The following is a 26,092-nucleotide window of genomic DNA, read 5'->3' on the forward strand; positions in this document are numbered from 1 at the left end:
CCGCTTCTTCCTCTATCTTCCTCTGCTTCTTCCTCCGGTCTTCTCGTCCAACATCTTCCTCCGGCTTCTTCTTCCCCGCTTCGTCCTCTGGACGATCCACCTCAATGGGAGTCTCCTGCTGTGTGACGCTTCTGTTCTTGTGACAGCTCTTATATAAAAGAGGGCGGGGCCACCCGGTGACCCCCGGCCCCCTCTGACGCATGGGGGAAGCCATAGGGAAGTCAACAGACAAAGTGCTCTGGTCAGGAAGGGGGTAAAATCTTCCAGGACTGAAGAAGTTAAAGAGGTTGAAGTAAAAAAATATATATATTTGAGAATTCCAGAAGCTGTTTAGGATAATAATTTTAATCCTACTTTAGTAGCGTGTCATCCCCAAATGTCAGTGCTCTAGGGTATCAAAGAACAATTAGTGCCACACCTCAAGGTTCTATGTTCCTTGATAAAGTGACACATCTTGAACCCCAAACTTGGAAAGTGGATTGGGGTTACCTACATGTACAAGAGTAGACCCTGTAATGAGCCAGGTACCGTTACCCATCCAAGAATAGACTAATATAATGTAATGACAGATTTAAGTGTGTCCATTAAATCCCTGCCTCTGAGAATAGATTAGACACATATGGTTGAATAGCTCCTGGAGAGTTTATGGGCAGACAGGAAACTTTTTGTAAAGCAAGACAGCATCCTTTAATCTTAATTTTAAAAAAAGAAAAGGGAAGATGCCATTTTTGTGCCCCATTATTGCCTTAAAGAGAGAGTTAGGCTATGTTGTTATAAGTGACACATTTTATTGCCACACAAGTTGTATGGAAATAAATGGTTTGGTTTAAATAATAGAGCTTATGGTTTTCAAACAGGTTATGCTATAGTGACAAATGCTAGAGTTATCGAAGCCAAACCATTGCCCAAACATTTTTCAGCATAGGTTGCGGAAATTGTAGCATTGACTAGGTCTTGTGAGCTCTCAGTAGGAAAATCGGTTACTATTTACACAGACAGCCAATATGCATTCTCAACAGTACATGTATTTGCATAACAATGCAACAACAACATAACAATGCAAGAATAGGGAAATGGTGACCTCTAGTGGAAAACCCATCTCACATACCACACATACCCTGTTTCCCCGAAAATAAGACCTAGTGTGATTGTCAGTGATGGCTGCAATATAAACCCTTCCCCCCAAATAAGCCTTACCCTGTTTCCCTGAAAATAAGCCCTACCCTGAAAATAAGATCTATAAGGACTTTAACCAGGGCTTATTTGGGGGGTAGGGCTTATATTGCAGCCATCATGACAATCACGCTAGGTCTTATTTTTGGGGAAACAGGGTACAGACCCAGTATCACAGGAAAATTGAAAAGCAGATGAAGCTGCAAAAAACAGCAGCTCAACAACAGACACTCTTATAAAACGAGGAAATACCACAGGTAGATAATACAGTCCTCAAAGACATGCAACATGTAGCACCACCTAGTGAAAAGAAATTATGGCAGACAAACAAATGTAAATCTGTTGATGAAATCTATATGTCTCCTGAAAACAAAACTGTATTATCAAAATCTCTGTTCAGATATTCTGCAGTGTTGACACATGGAGTAACTCATGTGTCAAGCGAGGGCATGGTAGCCTTGCACAGCATATGGATTTACTAATTATTCAAAAACTTTTTGCTCTCAGTGTATCATATGTTCAAAACACAATGCCCAAGGTGGCATGAAACCACAAAAAGGGACGTTTCCCATGCCACAATATCCATTTCAACACATTTGCATGCATTTCATTAAACTAGACGAATGTGAAAGGAATGCCTTGTACACACGATCAAATATTCCGGTGGAAAAGTCTCAATCCCCCCGTGTGTAGGCTCCAGCGGACTTTTTTTACCCAAAAGTCCGGCGGACTTAGAAAGTAGTTTTGCACTCCAATCTGTCCGTCGGACTCGCATTTCGGCAGACAATCCAGCTGTGTGTGTGCCAGTCCGCCATACTTTTGAAATGAACGGACTTTTCCCGCCCGGAGAAAAGTCCGCTCATTTTGAGCATGTCTCCAGGTAGCCGGGGCCAGCGAAGGAGGCGTCGCTGGCCCCGTCACCTGGTATGGACTTAAAGGGGAACCCCTACGCCAAAAAATCGTCGTGGGGTCCCCCCCAGGTCCACATCAGACCCTTATCCGACCACGCTACCCGGCTGGCCAGGAAAGGGGGTGGGGACGAGCGAGCGCCCCCCCCCCCCTCCTGAGCGTGCGGCCCCCCCACCCCAAAGCACCATGTCCCCATGTTGATGAGGACAAGGGCCTCTTCCCGACAACCTTGGCCGTTGGTTGTCGGGGTCTGCGGGTGGGGGGCTTATCGGAATCCGGGAATCCCCGAATACCGGCCCCCCACCCTATGTGAATGAGTATGGGGTACAATGTACCCCTACCCATTCACCTGTGAAAAAAAGTTTAAAAAAGCACAACACACAAGGGTTAAAATAGTTTATTGCACAGCTCCGGGGGTCTTCTGTCCGTCTTCGGGGGTCTTCTCGCCGGACTCCTCCGCTATCTTCTGCTAGCTCTTTTACTAGCGGAGGAGCCTGGCTTTCTTCTTCGCCGCCGCCACTTCTTCTTCCAACTTCGGGGGTCTTGTCCCCCTCTTTGGTTCTTCTTGCCGGGCCACCGCGCCTTCTTCTAGCTCTTTTACAGGCGGTGGCCCGGTCTTCTGTCGCCGTCTTCTGTTCTTCTCTTCTCTTCAGATGTTGCCTCGTCACTGCCTCCGCTCACAATGGCAGGGACGTGGCGCGCGGCTACAAAGGGAGGTCTCACACAAGGTGGAATCTGTCTCAAACCTGTGAAAACTCCCTCACCCTGTCCCCTGGAGTTCCGTAGCTAGTTAGAATGAACCGGATAGTGATTATCTTGGGAATACTGGTGATTCTAAGGGAGACATCTATACGAGGGGGCAGAAACTGGAAAGTAGAAGAACCTCGAGAGTGCGCTGGTACTGGAAAGGCTTTGAACCTAACATTCATGGAAGGAATAACCAGTACCATTTTATTTGATTTCTGCCAGGTTGTGGACTGTGAAGACATAACCAAAGCTAGTAAACTCTTATGGGCAGACAAATATGTTTGTTATCTCCCAGGGAGAACTGGGTGCTCATCATGGAACCAGGTTCTGTGGACCATGGCTCATCAAGATTGGGGGTATAATCTTCCACACATAGGTGGCCTAAAGGAAAGACTGTCTATAACAAAAGCAGCTAATTCCCCCTGCAGTCATTCAAAAAATTGCAATCAACTATTGATTACTGTGGTGGAACCCAGGCCAACAGACCAGAAGCTGTATGCTATCGGTGTTTCAATAACGGGTACAGACCCTATGGGTAAATTCTTCTTGGAAGTAGTAAAAAAAAAATACACTCATGAGGATAGAAATAGACTTGAGAAAATTAAAAAGGGAGAAGAAGGTAATCTAAAGGTAGAGCATCTAGGAGAAATTACCTTACTACTGAAGTAACATTAGCACTGGAGATGGGATATGCTGATGAGAGTGGGTAGACTTGGGGGTCATTGCCAGATGATTACTGCATGGAGAGGATTAACAAGAGCAATGATGATTGGGTTGAACATGACACTCAGAGAGCTGATGTCTGGTGGATGTGCAAGGATTAGAAGATGCGATCTAGGATCCAAGCCAATGCCCAAGGGGATTGCGCTATGATCCAGCTAGCTATGCCACTGAGAATCCTGTCAGAAGACCCATGGAGCAAAAATCACAGACGACACCAAAGGCTTGAGAGTATCAGGTTGAGGGGAAAGGTAAAATCGAAATCCCCAGCTATTTGCTGGGGATTCAGATATTTAAAACACCTGCTTTCTCTTTTCATACCTCTGAACTATTCTGGATTTGCCAGGACTGTGCCAGGATTTGATGTAAATCCTGGTGAGTCAAGGCTGAATCCCAGAGAAGAGTCCAGTACTCTAGTGTGAGCATGGGTGACACCTGCCTCGCAGCTTATGTGGGGTGTTTGGCGTCCCACATGCTGCGATCTCTGTATGGTAGCTGGCATCTCTCCCTATTGGCTGCTTTTCACACTAGTGCACTGCAGAGAGCACTGAGCCACCTCGACTCTCATTTTTTACTGTATACGGACAGGGAGAGGAGCTGGGGAGGAGGGACACCATTCTACATGTGCCTCACTGATCTGAGGTCTGTAGTAAGTACAGAATACATGAGACTTGCAGGGGAGGGGACACAGGGAAGGCTGGTGAGGGGGCAAGTTGACAAAGATGTCTACTTTCAGTTATTAGGGGGGTAGTAAGAGGATACTGTATCATGCCATATCGATTATTTTTTTATACTTCCAGATGTAGCTAACCAAATGTTATAAGAGAAACAATTGTACCAGTTGTATTTAAAGAGCCCCAAGGCTCGGTTCATACTATGTGCGGCCCCAGCTCAGACAGCAGGAGGTCCGGTGTGTCCCCAATCACTGTTTCAGATCTGGATTAGCTCCAAATTTTTGGCTGAATTCATTTTACCTGAAATGGAGCCAAAGATGCACAGGACTCTTCTGCCGTGTGCTCCTCGGCTGCCCTGGAGATGTGTGAACTAACTTCATTGAGAGATGCTCACGGTCTCCTGTAATGCGAATTAGATGCAGGGAAATCTGCATCCAATTTGCAATAGTGTGAACCCAGACTGAGGCTGAAATGGGGGGGTTGATTTACTAAAACTGCAGAGTGCAAAATTTGGTGCCGCTCTGCATGGTAGCCTATGGTGAGTATAGAGTCATGCATTTTTGGACAATCTTGACTAATTGTCATGATATCATGTCTGTCTTGATACTTATTTGGTTTATTATACCCCCTACAGATGTACTACACACACATCTACCCCTGATGAAGCGAGCTTGGTCTTGCGAAACCCGTTGGGATACTTTTCATGCCTGTGTATTCTGCAATTTACATTTTACACCTTGATACGTGTAATGACATTTTCTACTGTATGTATCATTTCAGTGGCTTGGCTATGATTCATGTTTATGTTTGCATGACTATCTTAATAAATTTTGAGACTGCATTTACTCTGTCAATTGTTGGCTAACCACATTCACCTCATTTAAAGTCCCGGGGCGATTTTCAGTTTTTTTTTTTTTTCTGCATGGTAGGTAATCATCCTTTAACTTCAGCTTGTTCAATTAAGCTTTGACAAAAAGCTGGTAGCTGATTGATTTCTCTGCGGAGCTGCACCAGATTTTGCACGCTCCAGTTTTAGTAAATTAACTAAATCCCAGTGAGTATTTACACAAAAAGGCAAACAAGCTGCGTATACTCCACTATTACACAGGGCAAACATCCCATTACAGCAATGCTTAAAACATTATCTAAAAACCACAAGCATTGAATGTTAGCTGTTCTGTCTCTACCCTTACAAAAAAATAAATGAATAATAAAAAATAAAAAAACAAGAGATTTTTGCCATGAACTATATTTATTGCATGAAGACTATTAAGCTCTCATCTAAAATCATGATTAGGTTGCTAAGCATATAACAATGTACAATGCAAGTAACTCGATGGTGACTGTGTATAATAGAAAAACATCAAAATAATTCCTCTTTCCGTAATTTTTTTTTTCCATTTGTATCCCCTTTGCAGTTGGTAAATACATTTTCTGTATTTGTGTATTACATATTCAGGCTGTGCTTCCTACAGCAAGATCAAGATCACCTGATATAGAAGTTGTGCAGCAAAGACAGCCAATTGCAATGTTTAATACACAGATATCCACTTTAATCCAAATCCATATCAGTCCTTTCTCCAAAGGAGCTTACAATTTAATATCTCTTCCACAGTCATCCAGGCTCCCTTTGTTATAGTTATAATTGTGAGAAGAAACCAAAGTATCCATAGGAATCACACACACACAGTGGAAACACAACGTTCATTACATATATGCTATATGGCCAAAGGTTTTATGGGATAACCAACAAGAATATATAGGTGACTGTTTCATCCCCATGACTAAGCTCAGCGAGAGGAGTGAAACCCGTTGGGGGCATGGCCCGGTTGGAGCCCAGGCTGAGGCTGTCATATACCTTCTTATAGGGTTTTGCAGAGATGTGCGACTTCCAGGACTTTCCCCTTTTCCATGAGATGTTTCACCTAGATAGTCTGGTTGACGGCCCCATTCTAAATCTGTGGACAGTAATATGGAGTTGGACAACTCTTTGCATCTACTGTATAACAGTCTCCATTTTTCTGGGAAGGCTTTTCTAAAGATTTTGGAGTACTTCTGTGGGAATTAGTATCCATTCAGTCAAAAGAGCATTCGTGAGGTCAGGTACTGGTATTGGATGAAAAGACTAATGTTCCAATTCATTCTAAAGGCGTTCAGTGGGGTTGGGGTCAGGGTATTGTGCCGGCAACTCAAGTTCCTTCCACACCAAACCCGTCACACCATGTCTTTATAAAGATGAATTTGCACACAGGGGGCACAGTCAGGGGCGGACTGACCATTCAGCCACTCGGGCACTGCCCGAGGTCCCCGGGCCACTAGGGGGCCTCATCTGTGTTTTTTTTACATCTGTCTCTGAAATGTCCCTTACCGACATCCTTTTGGTCTAAAAATAAAAATTATAGCTGCGCCACCTCTCCAGTACCTTCTCAGCCAATAGAAACATGTCCGTGTATACTGTGTGTACATGTATGCATATACTGTGTGATTGTATACTGTGTGTGTGTGTTTTTGTATACTTTATGGCCCCTCTGATTGCCTGGGGGCCCCATAATCTCCTATTGCCCCGGGACCCCATGAGTTGTCAGTCCGCCCCTGGGCACAGTCATGCTGGAACAGAAAAGGGCCTTCACCAAACTGTTAATACAAGGTTGCCACGATTATCTAAGATGTCTTTGCTCACTCTATCATTCACAATACCCTTCACTGGGAACACCTGAACTCAGTCATGGGAGTTCATATATTTTTGAACAAATAGTGTAGAAGGCCATGCATTTAAAAACCTTTGGCCGTATAGTGAAGGTAAGTTGGCCAGGTGTTTACCAACCTTTTAGCCATATAGCAAACCAACCGCAGTGGTAAATGAATGCAGCATGCTACATGGAAAATATGTGAACTGTTTAAAAGCACATTTATGTTTATGCCTATCAACCAGCTAATGTTACAACTGTAATATTATTTAATCATGATATATATGACTTATAACTAATGCAGCGCCTTTACTAATAATTATGCAAATTTAATTTGCATTTCTTGAACCAGAGCAATTCGGTTTTGTGGATATTATTCATGGATGAGAAGCTTTAGGTACATAGCACGTGAATTCTAGTTGCTTAGTTACTTTCACACCAATCAGCGCGTTGTAGTCCAAGCCACAAGCAGCTTTAGAACTGCACCCTTGTCCTGAGAAGTCGACATCTTTCTGACCTATGAAAAGAAAATACTCATCAAGCCTACTTTGCTAAAAGAAATGCACACAAACAAGGAAATCACTATAAAGATAATCAGCATGCTTCTCTTGCAGGTTAGCATGTGTGTTCAGATCTAGTAAAGCAGGGGTCCCCAACCCCCGGGCCAAGGACCGCCTGTTGATGATCAGGCCGCACAGCAGGAGATAAATGGTGTCCGCACAAGGCTATCACAGACCGCGCTCGCCGCTCACCTCCTGCTGTGCGGCCATGGCCCGTGTGTCCTCTTCTGGCTCTTTGGCCCACCCAACTAACAATGTCACCCAATCAGCAGGGCAAGGCTGGGAGGAGCTGCAGATCGCTCCCTGCCCTGTTGGTCGGATGACATCTTCGGGTGGGCTGGGTAGCCGGGAGCGGACACACAGACTGTTCACAGCCTGGGGTCCTGTGCAGGGGAGGTAGAGGTTAGTGATGTGTGATGTTAGAGAGGAAAGGGGGGGGGGGGGGAAGACTGCAGGGGCACTGTGATGGAGGAAGCTGTGATTGCTAGGGGCACTGCATTTACAGTGCAGTCCCTTTTATATCACAGTACCCCTTTACCTTACAGTGCTCCCTTTAGAGTGCAGTCCCCTCTAGCTCACAGCCCCCCTTTACATCACAGCGCCCCTTTATATCACAATGCCCCCTTTACAGAGCAGTTCTCATTACATTAATTTAAAGGGGCACTGTAATGTAAAGGGGACTGCACCGTAAAGGGGGCACTGTGATGTGTAGGGGAACTGAGTACACCGATATAAAGGGGTACTCTGCTGTAAAGGGGGGTTGTGGTGGGAAGGGGGGCTGAGGACATAAATATCCCAATCCCCCTACCTGTATGCACATTTGTTCTGTGCAAATAGGGCAAAAACCAAATGTAAATAGTCTATATCCTGCGCTGCTCAAATGTAAACAATTGATTTTAAATGGAAAATACCACATTTGGCCACTGGGTGGAGTGTTATTGGAAAATTTCTGTTCCCCATCTTGTGGCAGGGATGTAGTGTTTTAATTGATTAACATTCAAAAAGCTGATGATATAGCCTATTTTTTTTTTTTTTCCCCACTTGCACTGAACAAATATGCATGAACTTTCCCTGGGCAAAAGGCAATAATCTAACAACTACCAAAATTGCTTACAAAGGTATGAAAGTCTCCTCAGGGTAGATTTAGATGTGCTTCAAAATCTACCCTAACATTTAAGAGTTAACGTGTGATTTAGCACGGATTAACATGTGCTGTGGTGTAGCTTCCCCCCCCCCCCCTGTAAATGTCAATTCCCATTTGGAGAAGGGGGGCCTGAAGGTATTTCCTTGTTCCAGTGGGAAGTTAGGAGCTGGACCACATCTGTAAGATTGAAACAAAAAGCTAAAAAAGCTCTAACACAGGATGGATCTGTGGGAGCCTAAGATAGCACAGTGCCATGTCCTACATAGTAGTAGTTAAAGAGTATGGAAAAATCGACTTTACAGGCACCAACTGTAGAAAAATATAAGGTAAATTTTATTAAACATATATTACATAAAAATATTTAAAATACTGCCAATTGCAGTAGACAACTGAGCCTCTCCAATGTGGATCAAGCAAATCAAAAACATGTCAATGACATGTATGACTATACTACATTGTAACATACAAAAATAGCTCTACATGTTTCGTCAAAAACACTTCTTCAGGAGGATGGTAAAGAGAAGAAAAAGAGGCAGTCAATAACAACCATAGTAATGTATATCAATGATAAAAATGTCTCAAAGATACAAAGACCCCCCATAGCATCACATGTTTATGGTCTTTCCAGATTGATGCTATGGGGGGTCTCTGCATCTTCGAGACATTTTTATCATTGATATACATTACTATAGTTGTTATTCTAACTGTTTACAAATTTGGTCTCCATGGCTTGACTTTACCAACACACTTAATATTGATAATTCTTTGCTTTCTCTCTAAAATTATAAAGTTACATCCACCATTCATATAACACCCAGCATATCTTAACCCACCTTTTCTTCTACTCTTCTTTATTTCTTCTCTTTTTCTCCTCACGTTCTCCTTTTTATTTTTTTATTTTATTTTTTTAATAGTTTTTTATTGTTGTTAACTATTCTCAATATATTTAACTGTATATTCATTGATGTTATTCTATACAACATATCTATATAACCTTGCTTATGTATTCTTTTTTATTCTTCGTAATAAATAAAAATATTGTGGCCCAAATTAATTTACAATAAAAGTCAACAACAAATGTTGAATAACCCGTGAATCCAACAATCATGTGCCACCTTCACCAAGACTTCCAAGGGTGTGCTCTCACCTTTTAGTTTGATCCCCACTACAAAGGACAAACAAGCATTGAAGGGTGGATATCAAGATATATCCCTCTTGAACAATTCTAAAGATAATGTAGGCATTTCCACCTCCTTCAAAGTGTCATAAAAACTAATCAGCTAGTAGAAAATATATATTGCAGCTCTGTATATCCAAAGGCTCAAAGCAAAAATAAATAAAAAATCATAGTGCTCACTGCTAACATATTTTATTGAAGCAAGCGCATTTAAAATGCGCTCAAAATAAATGAATAAATGAAAGCATGAAGAGACAATGTCTATTGCAGTGTTTCTCAACTCCAGTCCTCAAGGCACCCCAACAGGTCATGTTTTCAGGATTTCCCTCAGATGAAACAGCTGTGGTAATTACTACGGCAGTGAAACTGATCAAATCACCTGTGCAAAATAATGGTAAGCCTGGAAACATAACCTGTTGAGGCGCCTTGAGGACTGGAGTTGAGAAACACTGGTCTATTGAACCGCCACAGGCTGGGATCGCTCCTATATAAAATCAAAAGCCAACAGCCCTTACAACTAGCCTCACCTCTCCTGGATCACTGTAGCTCATGCTTGTTTGATCCCCGTTACAAAGATCAAACTACAAGGTGGTAACACACACTTGGGAGTTCTGGTGGAGATGGTACATTGATGTTGGATTCACTGGCTATTTAACACATGTGATAGGCTTTCATTATAGATAATTTTACACATAACTCACTTCCATTAAACAAGATCACCATTATTGTTTTCATTTATCGCGTGTTGCCAAAGTTGCCAGTTTGGAAGAATTGTTAGGTTGTAAAATTGTATTATTGAGCTCATAGGACAGACTCGTGGCTTAGTGGCTAGCACTCCTGCCTTGCCAAGATTGGTTTGAGTCCCAGCTGTTACACTATCTACAGCAGTGATGGTGAACCTTGGCACCCCAGATGTTTTGGAACTACATTTCCCATGATACTTAACTACAATGCAGAGTGCATGAGCATCATGGGAAATGTAGTTCCAAAACATCTGGGGTGCCAAGGTTCATCATCACTGATCTACAGCTATGCGGACTTTGCATGATCTCCCATTGGTTGAGTGTTGTCCTTGTATGTATATGCATGCATGTTAAGGACTTTAGATTGCAAGCAGGGAATGATGTAAATGTACAATACAGTAAAACCTTGGATTGAGAGTAATTTGGTTTAAGAGTGTTTTGCAAGACAAGCAAATTTTATTTTTTATAAATTTTGACTTGATATACAAGCGATGTACCGAAGTAGCGTCATGTCACAACTGAGTATAAAAGAGAAGAGAGGCGCCTCTAAGCCCTTGTACACACGGTCGGACATTCCGACAACCAAATCCGTCAGATTTTGTCCGACGGATTTTGTCCAAAACTGTTGCATACACACAGTTGGACAAAGTTGTCAGAAAATCCGATCGTACGTAACGTGATGACGTTATTTCGTTAGGATGGGACTACGTTCAGGCTAGTAGCCAATAGCTTTGGTCTAGGAATTTGATCTGAGCATGCGTGGCACTTTGTCCGATCGGAATTCTCTACACATAATCGGAACAAAGTCCGATCGGATCATGTTGTCAGAAAATTTTATAGCCCAGCTGGAAAACTTGGTCCGTCGGATACTCTGACGGAAACAGTCCGATGGAGCCCACACACTGTCGGATTATCCGACAACACGGTCCTATCGGACATTGTCCATCGGAATGTCCGACCGCGTGTACAAGGGCTAAGTGTTACATACAGTAGTTAATCAGGTTGAAAAAAGACACAAGTCCATCCAGTTCAACCAAAAAATAAAAAATAATACAATCCCATATACACAATTCTATACCCACAGTTGATCCAGAGGAAGGCAAAAAAACACCAACAAAGCATGATCCAATTTGCTATAGCAGGGGGAAAAATCCTTCCTGATCCCCCTGAGAGGCAATCGGATGTTCCCCGGATCAACTTTACCTATAAATGTCAGTTCCCAGTTATATTTTGTACATTTAGGAAATAATCCAGGCCTTTTTTTAAAGTAATCTACTGAACTGGCCAGAACCCCCTATGAAGGGAGTCTATTCCACATTTTCACAGCTCTTATTGTGAAGAAACTTTTCAGTTAGTGTAGTAATATGGTTACATTTAATGAAGGTACAACATTTAGCAACTCACATGGTTGATGATTAAAAGAGGCACATCCAAGTATGCAGACATCCGGGGTAAAGCTCTCCACATAGACCATCCCCCGCGCCGCCATCGATTTCCACGCTGCACTCCATGAGCGGTTTAAGCCAAGCTTTCAGATCGCTCTACTGCAGGGTAGTCTTCCCGGTCACGATTGCACACTGACATCGGTGAGAGCCGGTGGTGCGGGGGATGATCTATGGGGACAGCTTTACCCCGGATGCCTGCATACTTAGATATGTCTGTTTTAATCATCAATCATGTGAGTTACTAAATGTTGTACCTTCATTAAATGTAACCATATTGCTACACTTATGCTGGGTACACACGATCGGAATTCCGGCCAGAAAAAGACAGATGAGAGCTTTTCATCGGAAAATGCGACCGTGTGTATGCTCCATCGGAATTTTGCTGTCCGAATTTCCGCCAGCCAAAAATTGATAGCATGTTCACAATTTTCCCGACGGAAAAACTTTCTATCGGAAATTCGGATCGTGTGTATGCAATTCCGACACGCCAAAAATCCCGCATGCTCAGATTCAACTACGAGACGGAAGCTATTGGCTACTGGCTATTGAACTTCCTTTTTCTAGTCCCGTCGTACGTGTTGTACGTCACCGCGTTCTAATTGATCGGAATTTGGTGTGACCGTGTGTAGGCAAGACAGCTTGAGCGGAATTCCGTCGTGAAAACCATCAGAGCTTTTTCCGACGAGAATTCCGATTGTGTGTACGCGGCATTAGAGGCGCCTCTCTCCTCCTTTATAATCTGGAGCTCCTGCTGGATTTTGCTTCTAATCCCTTTGTGGAGGCTTCCATTTGTGGATGGACATTTTATGGTTACACAACCTATTGCATAGCAATAATCTTTTTATATGGACTATAAACTGAAGGACTTATGAATAAATGGTTGTGGAACGAATCATCTGAGTTTCCATTATTTCTTATGGGGAAATTCGCTTTGATATACAAGTGCTTTGGATTATAAGCATGTTTCCGGAAAGAATTCTTCTTGCAATCCAAGGTTTTACTGTATATGTAAAGCACTGCATACATTTTTGGCACTATATAAGTACATGGAATAAATAATTTTAAAATTAGCGGTAGCCTTTAACACATAGTATCTAACAAACACTTACCAGGTGGTTTAATAGTTCCTCGAAAACGTACACACTGATCATCTTCTGCTATACAAACTGATGATTTCGTTGCATTACAGCCTTCCAGGGTGTTAAACGCAAAGCAAGTTGGACATAACCTGCCTTTCGGTTCAGCCTGATTATCAGTCGGCACTAAATAAAAGGAATAATATGTATTTTTAAACAGATTTGGTGAACACAGTGTCAGAAGAAAATAAATGTAATGAAGGGTTATATACAGTTTATACTGTATACCCCATCAGTAATAATAGATCTTCCCAGCAACAAAATATCCCTTTGATCAACTATAGATTCCCCAACAACAATAGATCCACCCCAGCAACAATAGACCCCCACCAGCAACTCTAGATCTTCTAGTAGCCAGCATTAATAGACTCCCCAGCAGCCAGCAACAATAGACCCATCCCTCAGCAGTAGATCTCTCATATCTACAATATATCCTCCCAGCAACAATAGACCCCGTCATTAATAATAGATCTCCCTAGCAACAATAGATCCCTCTGATCAACTATAGATTCCCCACCAACAATAGATCCACCCTAGAAATAATAGACTCCCCGGCAGACAGCAATAATAGACCCCTCCCTCAGCAGTAGATCTCTCACATCAACACTATATCCTCCCAGCAACAACAGACCCCATCATTAATAATAGATCTCCCCAGCAACAATAGATCCCTCTGATCAACTATAGATTCCCCACCAGCAATAGATCCACCCTAGCTATAATAGACCCCCACCAGAAACACTAGATCTCCCATGAGCCAGCATTAATTGACTCCCCAGCAGCGAGCAATTATAGACCCACCTACCTCAACAGTAGATCTCTCATATCAACAATATATCCCCCCAGCAATAATAGACCCCACCAGCAGAAACAGACCTCCCCAGCAACAATAGATCCCCCAGCATCCAGTATCAATAGACCTTCCAGCACACCCCAGCACCCCTTGGCATTATAGACATTCAATACTGGAGGTGCCAGGACTGTGTTCCCCCACGTTCCTGCTGAAAATAAGCCCTATGTATGTATGTATCTATCTATCTATCTATCTATCTATCTATCTATCTATCTATCTATCTATCTATATATATATATATATATATATATATATATATATATATATATATATATATATATATACTGTATACACACATTTGTTAGGTAGCAATGAAAAAGTCGAGATTAATGCAGTGAAAGTGGAATCTTTATTTTTTGCTTTTTGTAGTCAGTTATTACATTTTGCATTTAGGGGAACTATAATGATATTCTATGTTCTTCTGAAACAGTACTAATAGGACAAAATGACGACTTTAATATGTGAAGCTTTATTGAGATATATGATAAATGAATGCTTAACTCTGGTCTAAATATTGTATGAGATGATAAATGTTAAAAATAAAATAGCAGCTCGGGCAACTTTCTGTGGTGTCTGGCTTTTAGCTTGTTAACCCCTAGGCACCAATGGTATGCAAATATGCTGCCTCTCTGCGCTTGGGCCTTGGTGCAGGGAGGCCACATATTTACGTATCAATTTGCAGGCACAGCTGTGCCGAGAGTGCACGCCCTGGAACAGTTAACAGAAACCTCCCGATTGCAATAAGCTTTACGATCATGTGACTGCTGTGACAGCCAATCACGGTGATCACTTGATCAGAAACTCCGCCATGCCTCCCAGCCCATTAAGAAGCTTCAGATGCTGTGACCAGAGATAAGGGGTTAAGGTTCCCGTAGTTGGGGTATTTAAGGGTAACGCATTGGATCTCTATGGCTCTCCATGGGAGATTGGTCATGGAAAGGAGAGGATCCATGCACTGAGAGATGGAGTATTGCACTAAAGCGGGTCACCTCTTGATGGGACCCTGACCGGGACTATTAAGTGAACCACAGAGATGGGAACAATTAAGCTGCAGCCTCCCCTAATACTTACCTGTGCCCGATCTTCCTCCAGCGATGTTCACGAGAGCCTCGGCTCTCTGGGGACTTTCCTTCTTCATTGGCTGAGACAGCAGCAGGAGCCAATGGGCATGAGGACAGCTAGGGAGCCGGAGGAGGCAGGATGAGGACAGTTGGGGAGCTGGATGGGGGAGGCGGGCACGAGGTCAGTTGGGGAGCCGGGGGAGGTGGGCAGGAGGACAGCTGGGGAGCTGGAGAAGGCGGGCACAAGGAGAGCTGGGGAGCTGGAAGTGGCGGGCATGAGGACAGTTGGGGAGCCAGAGGAGGTGGGTACGAGGACAGCTGGGGAGCGGAAGGAGGTGAAAACGAGGACAGCCGGGGAACTGAAGGAGGTGGGCAAAAGGACTGCTAGGGAGGTGGGGACAGTAAATAGGAGTACAGCTGGGGAGGCGGGCACCATGTCTCAAGACAGAGAAGAAAGTTGTAGTCACTTGCACGGCCCTAGGCAAGACTAACAGCAACAACTTAGTCTTGCCTAGGGCACAAAATAGTCAAGCACCGGCCCTGACTATACCATTCCTTTGTGTCCTCTACCTTGCTAGACAGAATCCATACCTCCAACCATTGTGGCAACTTCAAGCCTGAAGCAACAGCCACTGTCGTCAGGACTGCTAGTAAGGAGAGATCCAAAATTTTCAGTTGTATCAAAAACAGAAATAGAGGATAAATCTTACAGTACTTACTTATAGTAAGTCTTGTTTCAGTAACCAACCAGAGGGAATTTCCATTTGATGAGATTATCTGTCTGGTGTGTCTACGGAACATAAAGTAAAGGAAGCCCCCCCCACCTCACAGATGGCGAAAAAAAATATGGGGGAGTTAACTATTCCCTACTCCATTCAAAAAAAGTAATGTAGCTTTAGATATACTTTGTCCACCTTCAGGCAGGAGCATAAGCATGTGCAGGTGCAGATTCCCCCTGCTTAGACCCCTGATATTTCACCAAAGCCCCCTAAAGAAGCTCCTGGTAAAATTGCAAGAAATAAAATAATAAAAATAAACACTACTGACAACGTCCACTGTCCGACTGACCCCGTCCACTGTCCTACTGACACCAATCTCTGCCCTACTGACCCCGTCCACTGCCCTACTGACACCAATCTCTACCCTACTGACCCCGTCCACTGTCCTACTGATACCAATCTCTGCCCTACTGACCCCTTCCACTGTCCTACTGACACCAATCTCTGCCCTACTGACCCCATCCACTGTCCTACTGACACCAATCTCTGCCCTACTGACCCCGTCCACTGTCCTACTGACATCAATCTCTGCCCTTCTGACAGCGTCCACTGCCCTACTGACACCAATCTATGCCCTCTGACCCCGTCCACTGTCCTACTGACACCAATCTCTGCCCTACTGACAATGTCCACTGCCCTACTTCTATTGCCAATATATAAACACATGCACACACACGCATATGTGTTGAAGCTTTGGGGTGCACACCTATGGGCATTGGAAACATAGACAAGAACAAAAAAGTGCACATACGCCATACTTACTTTTATAGTTACCAGAGTTACACAGAGGTCCATCACAACATTCTGTATTAAAGTTTATATAAACATCCCGGCCTGAATATACATGCAAAGTTTGGTTGCAAGGCAAGTTCAGTGCACATCGTTTATAGATGGAGTGAGATTCTTTACCTGTCCAAAAAAAAAGAAGAAGAAGAAAGAATGAGGGGTATATAAAAAACAAAGACTTAAAATTTGGGGGATTTTAAAGCCAATTCACCCTTCTTAATTTATTACAGTAATGCATTCAGGTTGCATATAAAATAATTAATATGCATTGTATAGTATTTTTTTTTTTTTGGTAAGTGCATTAAAAGAGTTGGATTGCTGCTCTAACACACAAGGCAGCTCTCCCATGGCCAACACACCCCTTCAACACTGCTCCAATCAACACTGCTGCACAGGGAGCCAGAGCATTGCTGATTGGAGGAGTGCCCAGGGGGAGTGTCAGGGCTGTGTGAGAGCAGTGGTCTTCCCAAGTATTTTAACTCTTGCAACAGATAAATAAAAAAAAAAAGAGGCATATTTATTACTGTATATGTAGCCTAACTGATACAAATAATATACACAAAATGAGCTGGCATGTGTGTGTTTTTTTTTATTTATTTTTTTATCTCCCCCCTCCTTACAACCTTGTCTCTATTTTTATATATCCATATGTACCTCTCCTGAGGAAGTCTTTATCTAACGAAATGCGTAGAGAATCAGTACATAGTATTCATCCTATGAAGTTCAGCTTTGATGTATTCAATGATGGTGATTTATTTATAGATTATTTTTGCCAATTATGTTCTAAGATGATTTTAAATGTATGTCATTTTTGTCTTTTGTATTAATAAAATTTCTTTTATAAATCTTATTTGTTGGTTGTGCCATGTTAAAGTCCCGTGGGCAATTTTTCCTGTGCGTATGACAAAGATAATAACTTACTTTATTTTGAGTAAAGACCTCAGAAAGACTGTGTTTTCTTATTAGCTCACACTGAAAGTGACAAGGACACTGGATTTCTGGCCACATCAACAGGTGTTCCCTGTACCAGCTGAGAAATAACGGGCAGAAATAAAAGGAAATGAGCCTGAAAAAAGGAAATGAATGCAGCCACCACATCAGAGGACTGGTAAGCTGCAATATATTAAATGCTTGTTTTTGATTTTAAAGTGTTACTAAACCCACAACAATAAAACCAGTCTGTATATGCAGTAAAGCATTGCTTGTTATACTCACTGTGGAACCTAATGCCCTGTACACGCGGTCGTAAATTCTGATGGAAAAAGTCAGATCGGATTATGTTGTCGGAAAATCCGATCGTGTGTGGGCTCTATTGGACTTTTGCCATCGGAATTTCCGACGGAAAAAGTATGAGAACTGGTTCTAAAATTTTCGGACAACAAAATCCTATCAGACTTTTTCCTATCGCGTGTAGAGAATTCTGATGGACAAAGTGTCACGCATGCTCAGATTAAATTACGAGACAAAAGCTATTGGCTACTGGCCTCTTTATAGTCCCGAGGTACGTGAATTACATCACCTCTTTCCGAACTATCGCATTTTCCGACAACTTTATCTGACCATGTGTATGTAGCACACGTTTCGGCCAAAATCCGTTGGAAAAAATCCGACAGATTTTGTGGTCGGAAAAAATCCGACAGATTTTGTGGTCGGAATGTCTGACCATGTGTACAGGGCATAAGGGGTTAATCTTCTGCATTGTGAAAAAAAATCTTAGTGACATCATCGCGGCTATGGACCAATCACAGTCCTGGAGCCCCGAACCCGGAAGTAACTCTGGTGGAAGATGTCCGCCCTGTATACTCAAAGTGCCGGCACCAATTTGGGGCATCGTTCTGAGGTAAGTATTTCATAATGAGCTAGTATGTGATGCATACTGTTAGAATATTAAAATTTATAAATGGATTGGGTCTTTTGAGAATGATTGACTTGCTTATGTATATCATTATATATTCTACATATGGATAAAGTGAATATATATATATATATATATATATATATATATATATATATATATATATATACATATATATATATATATATATACATATATTTATGTAAAAGTCTCTTTGAAGCTTCATATGCATTTCATGGAAAAGCAGTTCTATGTACATTTCACATATGGCTGTAATTTAGAGTGAGTTGACCATTCACCTCCCCCATTGTAAGAGATAAGGTCACATTATTGTCCAAAGACACAGAGTTTAAGTATGATACAAGTTATTTCTTTATATTACAGTATTACCTGATTAGGATTATCATTACGTACATTGCATTTTAAATGTGTATAATCTATTTACTGATATATGTAGTATTTGGTTTAGAAGATAGGAAACTTGTATTGTATAAGTTAAAGCGGGGCTCCACCCTAAAGTGGAACTTCCACTCATCGGAACCCCCCCTCCGGCGCCACAATTGGCACCTTTCAGGGGGGAGGGGGGTACAGATACCTGTACAGTACAGGTATTTGCACCCACCTCCGGCATAAATATCCGCAGAATCTGCGGATATTTACGTCACTTCCTGTGGGTCCCCCGCTGTCCGCTGGGAAACACACGGATCCCAGGGACAGCGGGGACCATCCTTATTGCACAGCGTGATTCGCGCATGCGCAGTAAGGAACCGTGAAGTGAAGCCGCAAGGCTCCACTTCCTGATTCCCATACCCAAGATGGCGGCGGCAGCACCCGAGAGACGATGGAGAGATCGGCTTCGGGTGCCGACATCGCGGGCGCGCTGGGCGGGTAAGTGTCCTTATTTTAAAAGTCAGCAGCTGCAGTATTTGTAGCCGCTGACTTTAAAAAAAAAAAACAGCCGAACTCCCGCTTTAATACATGGCAGTTTTGCCATCCCAATAAAATGTTTTGATTAGAGACGGTTTTGTATTTCAACATCCTGTTGGATGAGGTGGGAGGGAATTTGCTCATTCAGAATTCGCAGGCTTTTCTTGTGGTACAACAGAGCTCAGAGAAACTGTTAAACCATTCTTAATTGGGAAAAGGGTGGGGGTATAGTTGTAGGAGTAGTAAAATACAGACAGGCTGTTTCATGAGGGCAGACTTGCACACCGGCAGACACGAGGATAAGCTGACAAACCTTCTCATACACACACACAAAGTTACATTTATACAATATTCATTTTAAGAATAAGAAACTTATCAATGCTATTTTATATTCTACATTTTGACACAGTTTTTTGTAATATTTTGCTATTTTTATTATTAAATAAATGTTGGTGTTTTTACACGAGAACTGAACGGATTTTCTTGGAACTTTCCTTATTAATATGAATTATTGAAATATAGTTACTAATACAGTAATAACTAATTTTCTACACATACTAGCTCATTATGCCTTTGTCTTGCAGGGGTTTTTTTTGGGGTTTTTTTCCCGAAGGTTTACAACCTCTTTAAAACAACAAGGGCAGAAGATTTCATAGATGGAAAGTTGAAAAGTTCTGCTTTAAAATAAATTTGATAATAATGTAATAAAATCGGATTGTTTATTTTTTTTTTTAAATAAAGTCATTGATGTTTATCCACCCTGAGCACAATTACTTATGGCAGCTCGTAATTACTAGTGTGCATCGCAAATATTAGTAGTGCAATAGTAAGTGTACTTTTGTGGTAAAACCAGTCATTCCTGCCATCTTCATCAAAAGTGATTAAACGCCTCATCATGAGACATCCCATCTGTCTCACCTCCTTCAGAATGGCCTTGCCGCCATTACCTGTCCACCCTAACCACCACACACAATGACTAAGACCTAGCTCAACTAGCCTAACTACAGCCAACCAGTGGTATCCAATGGTTATCCTGCTTGTAACATTGCAGATGGCCATTGGGAAAAAATCCCCATTGACAATAGTTCCCAAAAAAGGACATAGTATACAATATAGTGCTTCCTCATTAGGGCAGTGATGTCACCCAGGGGATGTGATGTCACCCAGGGGATAAGTTAAGTCAAGGGCGTTTGTTTAGGATTCAGGTAAGGCTAGGTTGTTACAATGTTTTGCTGCTGGAGCCTACTATAGCTATTCTCAGTGGCGGCCCATGCATTAAGGGCGCACGGGTGGCACCCCCTTTCTCCAGCCACCCCCTCTATAACCAATAGCAAGATTCATGCATTGCGTGAATTTATCTATGGCCGCCGCTGCCACCTCTTATTCAGGTGCCTGGCCCCTTTTCGGGTGCCTAAATGACAGCCACGGGGGTGTTTTTGAAGCACCTGATTAGAGCCAGTGGTTGCAGTTTAGGGCACAGTAGCAGAATTTGAGAGCCCAGTGGCAGTGTTTTATGGCACAGTGGCAGTGTTTGATGGGCACAGTGGCAGAATTTGAGGGCACAGTGGCAGCGTTTTATAGCACAGTGGCAGCGTTTGATGGGCACAGTGGCAGCGTTTGGCACAGTGGCTACATTTGATGGGCACAGTGGCAGCGTTTAATGGGCACAGTGGTAGCTTTTGGCACAGTGGCAGCATTTGATGGGCACAGTGGCAGCGTTTAATGGGCACAGTGGTAGCTTTTGGCACAGTGGCAGCGTTTGATGGGCACAGTGGCAGCGTTTGATGGGCACAGTGGCAGCGTTTGATGGGCACAGTTGCAGCGTTTGATGATTTTTTTTCTAAATATTTTGCCCCCCCCCCCAAAAAAAAAAATTGAGCACCAACCGCCGCAGGCTATTCCCCATTTACATCTCCAGAGTCCTCATCTCCAGAAATATTTACTGTATGAACTTCAACCAGTCATTGGTGAAGGACGCAGTCAGTGTGGGTAGGTTGCAAAGTTTGGATGAAGTATGAGAGAGAATAAATATTTCAAACTTACCAAGGCTTCCAAATGCTTCAGAGATGGTCATGCAATCACTGCCTTCTTCACATTCCTTTTCTTCTTGTTTACAGGTTTCGGAATCAACACCATGGCAGGCATAGCACTTTTTCTTATTAGCTAGAACTGCAGCATATGTATTAAAGGTTAATAATGTTATTTCTCATTGAGTGTATATTTGTATACTGTAATGTGGTTTTATTTACTGTATGTACAGTATAGTGTCTTGAATTTTTAAAAGGAATATCATTTATGATGCATCTGGCTATTGCAATACGATTCCTGAGCAGGCCATATTTTGCAATACGGCACTGCGTCGCTTTAACTGCCACATGGAACACTGTACCCCAAAAAAAATGTATGTCCTTGTTTTTCCACAAATAGATCTTTCTTTTGGTGATATTTGATCACCTCTGTGGTTTTTATTTTGTGCACTATAAACAAAAATACCAAAAAATATATATATATATATATGTATATATATATATATATATATATATATATATACATATACATATACACACATATACATACATATACACACATATACATAAATATACATATACATATATATATATATATCTATATATCTATATATATATATATATATATATATATATATATATATATATATATATACAAAATTTACTTTCTGCTATAAAACATATCCAACAAAAAAATAAAAAAAATCTAATTTCTTCATAAATTTAGGTCAATATGCATATTTTTTGGCTAAAAAAATCCCAGTAAGTGTATATTGATTGGTTTGCGCAAAAGTTATCAAGTCTACAAACTATGGGATATTTTTATTTTTGTACTTGTAATGGCGGCGATTTTTAGTGGGAATGCGACATTGTGGCAGACAAATCGGACACCTAACTGCCATTTTTGACACTTTTTTGGGAACCAGTGACATTATTACAGCGATCAGTGCTAAAAATATGCAGTGTTACTCTACTAATGACACAGGCAGGCAAGGGGTTAACACCATGGGGGATCAAGGGAAAAAGTTTGCCCCTAGAGGGTGCTTTCAAACTGTGTGGGGAATGGACTGACTGGGAGAACACAGAGATCCATATTCCTGCTTAGCAGGAACGCAAGGTCACTATGTTCTCCCCTGTCAGAACGACGATCTGCCTTGTTTACATTGGCAGATCACCGTTCTGCCTCTCTGGGGAACAGTCAGCAGGTTCCCGGCAGACATCCCCTCTGGCCAATCAGCGCGTGTGCACCCCCACAATCTTTTGCACAAAATGATGTACAAGTACGTCAATTCCCACTATAGAGCCGGAGTTCTGGTTTTACTTGCTACATTCTAGCTGTGGGTCAAAATATGAAAAGTGTTGAATCCACAGAATAAGTGATACTAAATAGATATATCTACACATAAGTAATAGAAAATATATACAATGCTAAAAATATATGATTTTATAAGGGAATACTTACTGAGTGGGAGCAGGAATAAAGAAAGAAGGAAAACACTGAAAATAATAGACTTCATTTTTCGTTGGGTTTCAGCTGCTCGGTGGTGTTGAGCTTTGGGTGATTCTCCAATTGTGCAAGTTCTCTTCGGCTTCTGATATTTATATGATGTTTTATGGTTTCGGGATATTGTTACAGAACAATACGTAATTTCAGAGTGCAATATTCTATATGTACACATAAACATTTGCAATTAGCCAGTTTCCTGTACAATACACTCAATGTAAAAGTTATGTTGACAATAAATTTGTACCTAGTTCAACAGTGATACTCCCAGAGTTAGCTAACAAATATTTAGTTGAAAAATAATTGCTCGTGATTTGTTTGATAAGCCTTAAGCTGTAAAGGTGTTTTTCCATAGGACAGATAGTCACGTAGCCTGTGTAGACCATACAAACAGATTCCAAAACCTATTCTAGTGTCGCAAATGTGAAATCCGAGCCAACCATTCCACCAGAGGCCTGTTATAACAAATGATTGACTAAGGTTTTGCTGCTCTGCCCATATACAGTCCACTGCTCAGGCAGAACTCTCTTTCTTCAATGTGTGCATGAATGGCGAGTTATAAACCCTTCACTTACCATTCTGCTGGTTACCATATCAATGACCCACTAATGGCTGGGGCTTTATGCACAGGCCCTTGCATCTCCTTCATGGTTAAAGAATAGGGCTCAGATTGTCTACTAAACACCTGAGGCCCATGTGACATGGGGGCCTAGGTCACTCGTTGCATGTTATATGGAGGTGGGCTGCTCCTCATTGACTTTGGGTGACTTTGTCCCCTATCCACCATCAGCAACAACCCAACCAGGTTTGCACTTCTGTAATTCTCCTCAGGATCCTGTATCTTACTGTGTGTGTCCTACATGAGATGTCTCCTGTCTAGTTCTGTAGCCAGATCATTTGCTTTCCCAACTTACACTTCACCGATAGCATATGTCTACTTGAATCACTATAATTCAGCCAGAAACTCAGTACAACTCCATGTTATAGATAGGTGCTCTTTAAGTCAGCAATGTACCTCTGTCAGTGTCACGCTTTCTCAATGCACTAGGAATAGACTTCAACAGAATATAATATCATCATTTTTGCCTGAACCTATAACAGATTTCATTATGGCACTAAGAACTGTGGCCATTCTATTTTCTGCCACTATTTTGAGATAAAAGAGGGGCTTGAAAAATATATTATTCTATGGAATTATTGCAGGATAACAGTGTGTGGGACTGTACACACATGTATCATGTCGAAATCAATGAACTCATTTTGTAATGAATAGCATTTATATTGGATAAACAGTAAGGGATTTGTGGAAATTTTGGAAGCATTCCATCACCTTCCAACCTCAGTATTCTGCCACCAACAATGTCAATCATTTCCCAGTTTAGAGTAACAAATCACTTGATACTGACGTAGAATTTTACAGGCTTTTCAGTTGGCTGAATCTTGGTTTTTATCAATTCGCACCACATTTTTGATACACTTCTTGCTCCTAAACTAGAAAAAAATTTAACTTATGCCCTGTACACACGTTAGGATTTTCCGACAACAAAACCGTGGATTATTTTTTTCCGATGAATGTTGGTTCAAACTTGTCTTGCATACACACGGTCACACAAATGTTATCAGAAGTTCTGAATGTCAAGAACGCGGTGACGTACAACACGTACGACGAGCCAAGAAAAATGAAGTTCAATAGCCAGTGTGGATCTTCTGCTTGATTCCCGAGCATGCGTGGACTTTTGTGCATCGGACTTATGTACATATGCTCGGAATTTCCAACAAGTGTTGTTGTTGGAAAATTTGAGAACCTGCTCTCAAACATTTGTTGGTGGAAATTCCGACAACAAATGTTCTATGGAGCATACACGCGGTCTGACTTTCCGACAACAAGCTCACATCCAACATTTGTTGTCGGAAAATCCTATCGTGTATGCATGGCATAAGAATGGCAGAGAGCTGTAATTAAAGCTTTTTAGAATTAACACAAATGGTGGTCAAACACAAAGTTATATTAATTAAATTTCTAACAATTTTGATCATTTCTAATTAGCTTTTGATCCCAAAAATTAGCAAAAGATGTTATCTCCCACCAACAGCTTTATCATACATTGTAATGCCGTGTACACACGACCGAATTGTCCGGCAGACTTAGTCTGGCAAACAATCCGGCAAACAATCCGTCGGACTTTCTAACGAATGGACTTGGCCACACACGGACACTCCGAAAGTCCGGCGATTTCTAACTCGATGACGTACAGCACGTACGACGGGACAAGAAAAAGGAAGTTCAATAGCCAGTAGCCAATAGCTTCATTCTCGTACTTGCTTCAGAGCATGCATCATTCTTAGTCCGCCGGACTAGCACACTGACAAACGGATTGTCTACTGAAAGCCAAGTCTTTACGATGAAAAAGTCTGCTGGAGCCCACACACGATCGAATTGTCCAGCGTAATGCAGTCCGGCGGACTAAATCCGCCAGACAATTCGGTCGTGTGTACGTGGCATAAGATGAACTAAATTGTTGTCCTCCTTAAACTTGCCCTGGTCTTGACCTTTTTTTTTTTTGCTTTGTCCCTCTCTTTCTGTTGGCAGTGAAAAGCCAACACTTGGTTACATACACAACCCCAAGAAATTTTTCCCGCATGCACCTGTTGGGATTGGGTATAAGGAGCCAATTCGCCAGGCTATTTATGCCAGAAGACATTGTGCCCTTATGAGAACATATTTATTTATTTGGCACACAGAGCCACACAACAGGGAATAACCACAATCTTCCCCATGAAATTGGCTGTGATCTGCTTTGAATAAATACCAAGATTTGTTTTTTGTTTTTTTAAGGCCACAGGGCCCGGACGCACAAATAGCCTACCAGGCTGACTTCGTAACATGCTATTTGAAATTTTGCTGGTTTTTCAGGGCTTTGTACGAGGCATACACAAAAACATATACACATGCAAAAATACGCACTTAAACAATATAATCTTTCCTGAAATTGTATTTCTCATTCATTCTGTCAAAAAGCAATATTATACTTACCAATGGAAAAAGGATGTATTTTGGTGCTTTTAAGGGAACCTCCAGAAAATAATGGAATGTGTGTCATTTGATTCAGTGATTTACCACTTGTCATTACCATGTTTGAGGATCTGAGGATTTCACTTGTCTTCTGTCCTCAGGAAAAAAGATT

The 26,092-nt window shown here is 41.9% G+C and overlaps 1 protein-coding gene across 2 annotated transcripts in view; it reads right to left on the reverse strand.

Moving 5' to 3' along the window:
* Positions 1-5,456: 5,456 nt before the first annotated feature.
* The window catches only part of LOC143933726 (uncharacterized), a 57,347-nt gene continuing 36,711 nt past the window's right edge, over positions 5,457-26,092 (reverse strand). Inside the window, exons 2-7 of one of the 2 annotated variants that reach the window (XM_077456724.1) lie at positions 25,942-26,071; positions 22,866-23,068; positions 21,420-21,545; positions 16,571-16,717; positions 13,089-13,241; positions 5,457-7,427 (exon numbers count right to left, since the gene is read on the reverse strand). In XM_077456724.1, the coding sequence (XP_077312850.1) occupies positions 7,288-7,427; positions 13,089-13,241; positions 16,571-16,717; positions 21,420-21,545; positions 22,866-22,920 (621 nt within the window). In that variant the 5' untranslated portion in view covers positions 22,921-23,068; positions 25,942-26,071 and the 3' untranslated portion in view covers positions 5,457-7,287. The remainder of the gene's footprint in view (positions 7,428-13,088; positions 13,242-16,570; positions 16,718-21,419; positions 21,546-22,865; positions 23,069-25,941; positions 26,072-26,092) is intronic. The other variant, XM_077456723.1, reaches the window with a different exon arrangement.

This window comes from Lithobates pipiens, unplaced genomic scaffold (genome assembly GCF_037356315.1).
Source record: "Lithobates pipiens isolate NorthernLeopardFrog02 unplaced genomic scaffold, aLitPip1_a1.2 Scaffold_27, whole genome shotgun sequence".
In the NCBI taxonomy this organism is placed as follows: Eukaryota; Metazoa; Chordata; class Amphibia; order Anura; family Ranidae; genus Lithobates; species Lithobates pipiens.